Source organism: Diabrotica virgifera, chromosome 1, assembly GCF_917563875.1.
Source record: "Diabrotica virgifera virgifera chromosome 1, PGI_DIABVI_V3a".
In the NCBI taxonomy this organism is placed as follows: Eukaryota; Metazoa; Arthropoda; class Insecta; order Coleoptera; family Chrysomelidae; genus Diabrotica; species Diabrotica virgifera.
The window spans coordinates 193,710,194-193,714,213 of NC_065443.1; the positions used below are offsets into that span (position 1 = coordinate 193,710,194).

At 31.9% G+C, this 4,020-nt stretch overlaps 1 protein-coding gene across 1 annotated transcript; it reads right to left on the minus strand.

Moving 5' to 3' along the window:
* Positions 1-293: 293 nt before the first annotated feature.
* On the minus strand, positions 294-3,291 carry LOC126892299 (uncharacterized). Its single transcript, XM_050661811.1, has 2 exons — positions 1,177-3,291; positions 294-420 (listed from the first exon to the last, which is right to left on the minus strand). Exons 1-2 carry the CDS (start codon positions 3,289-3,291, stop codon positions 346-348), a joined length of 2,190 nt encoding a protein of 729 aa, XP_050517768.1. The 3' UTR covers positions 294-345.
* Between the last annotated feature and the right edge of the window lie 729 nt (positions 3,292-4,020).

Genomic DNA, 4,020 nt, shown 5'->3' on the forward strand with positions numbered 1-4,020 from the left:
ATATTAGGGTGGTCCTTATTTATAAGGAAAAAAATTTTTTTTCGAATTTTTTAGAAATTATTTGCCAGAATGTACCTTTATATAAGACATGAAAATATAACAAATTTCAGCTCAATCGGTTAATATTAACACGTGCCGCATCGACGCTAAAGTTGTGAGATTCAATGTAAGGCAGTTATTACCTATAAGAACGACAATGTACGCGTACGCTCGACTGTAAACATAAAATTACGCATTTTTTTTAAACTTTAGTATAAAAACATACTAATTAAAATGAAAACGTAAAATAAAGATATAGTTTATCCTAATACTATATTTTTTATTTATTGAAATGATACATCCACTTCAGATACATATTTTGGATTTAAGTAAGCCTCCTTTTGTGGCGACTGGGAACTCTCTCCGGTACTCCTGAACAACCTGAATAAAAAAAAATAATATTGAATGTGTTTTCTGAACCTAGCCTATATAATGTGTTCAAGAAAAAAATAACAAAAAATTAAATTTATCTACTCTACGTCATATTATGTATCAGTTTTTAGTTTGTGAAAACTGTCATTATAGATAGCAGTTCGTGAAGGATTTAAAGTGTGCGTGAAGTACCTGTGTATTTTAAATGGGACTAACTGCTAAGAAAAAAATAACAAAAAATTAAATTTATCTACTCTACGTCATATTATGTATCAGTTTTTAGTTTGTGAAAACTGTCATTATAGATAGCAGTTCGTGAAGGATTTAAAGTGTGCGTGAAGTACCTGTGTATTTTAAATGGGACTAACTTTTTCACACACTTTCAATGGGTTTTTCACACACTTTCATATAATCAAATATCCTTAACTTTCGCGTTGTCATGGTGATGACATAATGAGCAATAAATTACAACAAAAATTTTGACAGTTTTGTGGTTTGAAAGAAATTAGAATTTTTAAATGTCAAAGTTCTAAAAATTGTAAATAGAATTGAAATGAATTCCAGTGACGAAGAGTTACAGTTTTTTGATTTATTTATCGTAGAGTAGATAAAATATTGTATGAAACTGTGCGTGAAGTACTTTTTGCGAACTTACGCGATGTAGAGCACTCGCTATCGCTCGTACTCTAAGTATCGCGTGCGTTCGCAAAAAGCATACTTCACGAACTGTTTCATAAATAACTATTGTTTATACATACTACATACCTGTATCAAAAATTGTTTTTGATGTTCATTTTTCGTCATTTTTTCATTGTAATCCTCAATCAACTTGACTCCTCTTTCTGCAATATCATTTGTACATTTTAAGGTTGAAATGATATTTTTTCCTGTGCGATAATCCTCTCTGTTTTCCCAATTCAGCGGATCGTCCTGAAGAAATTCAACACAAATACCGAATCGTTTAAATAACTGAAGTGAATTGGCGGACAATAATTCAGTTGGTAGATCTTTTTGAACAAAATTTTGGACATCTCGGATTTGCAACGATAGTTTTTTCTCAATGACTTCTGTCTCTTCATTTTCTTCTTCTTTTTCATTCACAGTCTCTATGTTTTTACTTGCACATTCCATAATTTTTTGAGCCATTCTAATTTTTTCAACTCTCTCAATTCTATCGTCAAATATTGCCATGGCAGCACACTCTTCACTTAGATACCATAAATGGTTTAAAAATTTTGTTATTGCAATGGTTGCAATGTTTTCATTAATATTTTTAAATATAACCAATTTTCTCAAAAAATATATATCATTTAGGGGAGCTCCTGTAGTATTCGTTGCTGAAAACCAGGCCTCTACATAACAGTATACAACGAAAACGCAAATTTCTGCATTCAGTTTGGAATTATCCTTTCTCATTTTCATTTGATCGCGAAATAAAAAAAGTTTTAAACAATAAATCGCTTTAGCCATCCATCTCGCTAAATGATATGCACCGGGGGCCCTAAAACTCACATTTGTTTTATCTCCCAAAAAAATGAGCGTCAATTGCAAAAACTCTTTGTAGTCATCACGTGGTTGCTCTTCTGCAAGTTTCTGTTTCACAAAATAAATAATTTCGGGCGCTACATCTTTCAGTGCATTATAAACGGCTTCATCGCTGGTATAATCTAAAAATTTCATTTTATCAATATTCTTCCAGTTTTCTTTAAGTGCTTTGAATTGAGCAATTTCAGGGCCGGATGTTACAATTGCTTTTGTCCTCGTGAATACACCAGCCAAAACGACCTCAAATATATGGTGTCGGCATGGAAGCCACAAAATATCTCGCCCTAACCTTTGTTGAAGCAGAACTGCAGCTCCTTTTATACGTCCAGTGTTTGATGCTGTAGTATCAAAACAAAAGGCTTGAATTTTTTCGGTTAAATTCCATTCATCAGTGATATGGAACACAGCAGAGCAAACTTCCGATCCTGCTGATGATGCAATTCCAGGTACTCCTAATAATTGTTCAAAATCTAAACCAACCGCGATCACAGGAAGCCGATCAATTTTCTCATTTTTTGTGATATCAGGCAATAATTTGGAATCCCAATGCACTTCAATAAAATTTGCATCATTTCCTACCGATTTTATTGATGAATATTTTATTTTCCGCAAAATCTCTCTATTTCTTTTGATAGACGATCTATTGAGAACAAACTCGGTGATATCTATATTAAGAGCTTCTAGGACGGCAGAAATAATGTGCATTGCATCCCTGTCACTCACTTTACATTTGTCCAAGGCAGCGGCCAGGCGAGGTGTCATTAACGTCTTTCGTCCTCTCTTGTTTGAAGATGGACCCTGTTGAGATTCCGATATGAAATATATGTCATCTTCACTGTTGTCTTGATTTATCACTTTTTTCTGTGAATCTTCGTGTTCTTTATCTTCCATTTCAAAATGTCCAATCGAACAACTAGAATTTTCCAACAAATCTTCTTTTCTTTTCAACTCTGCAGCTGTGCGTTCTTCTTTCCGCTTTTCCTTACGTAATAATTTGATATCTACTCCCAACATACAACCTACTCTACCTTTCTCCCTTTGCTTAATTAAAAATTCTCTATCTTCGGCGATTTTAATCTCATTTAACGCATTTAAGGTGGCAATATCGAAAAGGTTGTCTAAAGCTTCTTTAAAATCATTTTCTTTTTCTCTCTGCCGTTCAGTATCTCTATTTTTAGATTTTTCTAAATTTCTGACATTATCGTACAAAGATTTTAATTTCAAAATACAGTTTGAACGGTTTTGAACTGGGATTCTTGCTTTTTTCCAAAAAACGACCACTTCATCAATAACTAAAGCACTGCTGTCATTAAGATTTAAATTTACCACTCTCATGTTATAAAAAAGTACACTCAAAACATCTCGTTTACATGGTAATTTACTACCGCAGATTTGATTTTTCATCACTCCAACTAGATAAATATTGTTCCGCAAAGTGGACATTTCAGCACTTTTATCAATTACTTATATAGCACGTCTTTTCTTATGCACTTCAAGTACGAAACTAAAACGAATGTAGCATTGAACAAATAATATGTAAAAACAAAATTGACTTGTCGAGACTTGTAGTCGCGCTTGTAGCGAATTCGAACGCACTTGGCGCCGACTCGTCGTAGCATGTTAGACAGTCAGATGCATGAAACTTCAAGGCCAATGCGGCACGTGTTAATATTATCGGATTGAGCTGAAATTTTGTATTTTTAATGTTTTGGTGTAACTGAACAAAATTACAAATAATTTTGAAAAAATATGAACTTTCGAAAATAAGGACCACCCTAATATATATATATATATATATATATATATATATATATATATATATATATATATATATATATATATATATATATATAATCCAATATTCAAGCTTTCGGAAATGTTTATTTCCTTTCTCATTTGATTTGACTTCTATACCCAAAAATAGTGAAATTCGTATTTCCTAATAAGTCAATTAAGATACTATTTGTATATATATATATATATATATATATATATATATATATATATATATATATATATATATATATATATATATTTACTCCCAGCGTATGAAGTGAGCCACAT

Excerpts from the sequence above, each read along its gene's own strand:
- LOC126892299 (XM_050661811.1), bottom strand. The coding sequence starts at position 3,291 with ATGAGAGTGGTAAATTTAAATCTTAATGACAGCAGTGCTTTAGTTATT. Across the intron at positions 421-1,176 it reads AAAAACAATTTTTGATACAG|GTTGTTCAGGAGTACCGGAG; the intron begins GTATGTAGTATG and ends TTTTTTATTCAG.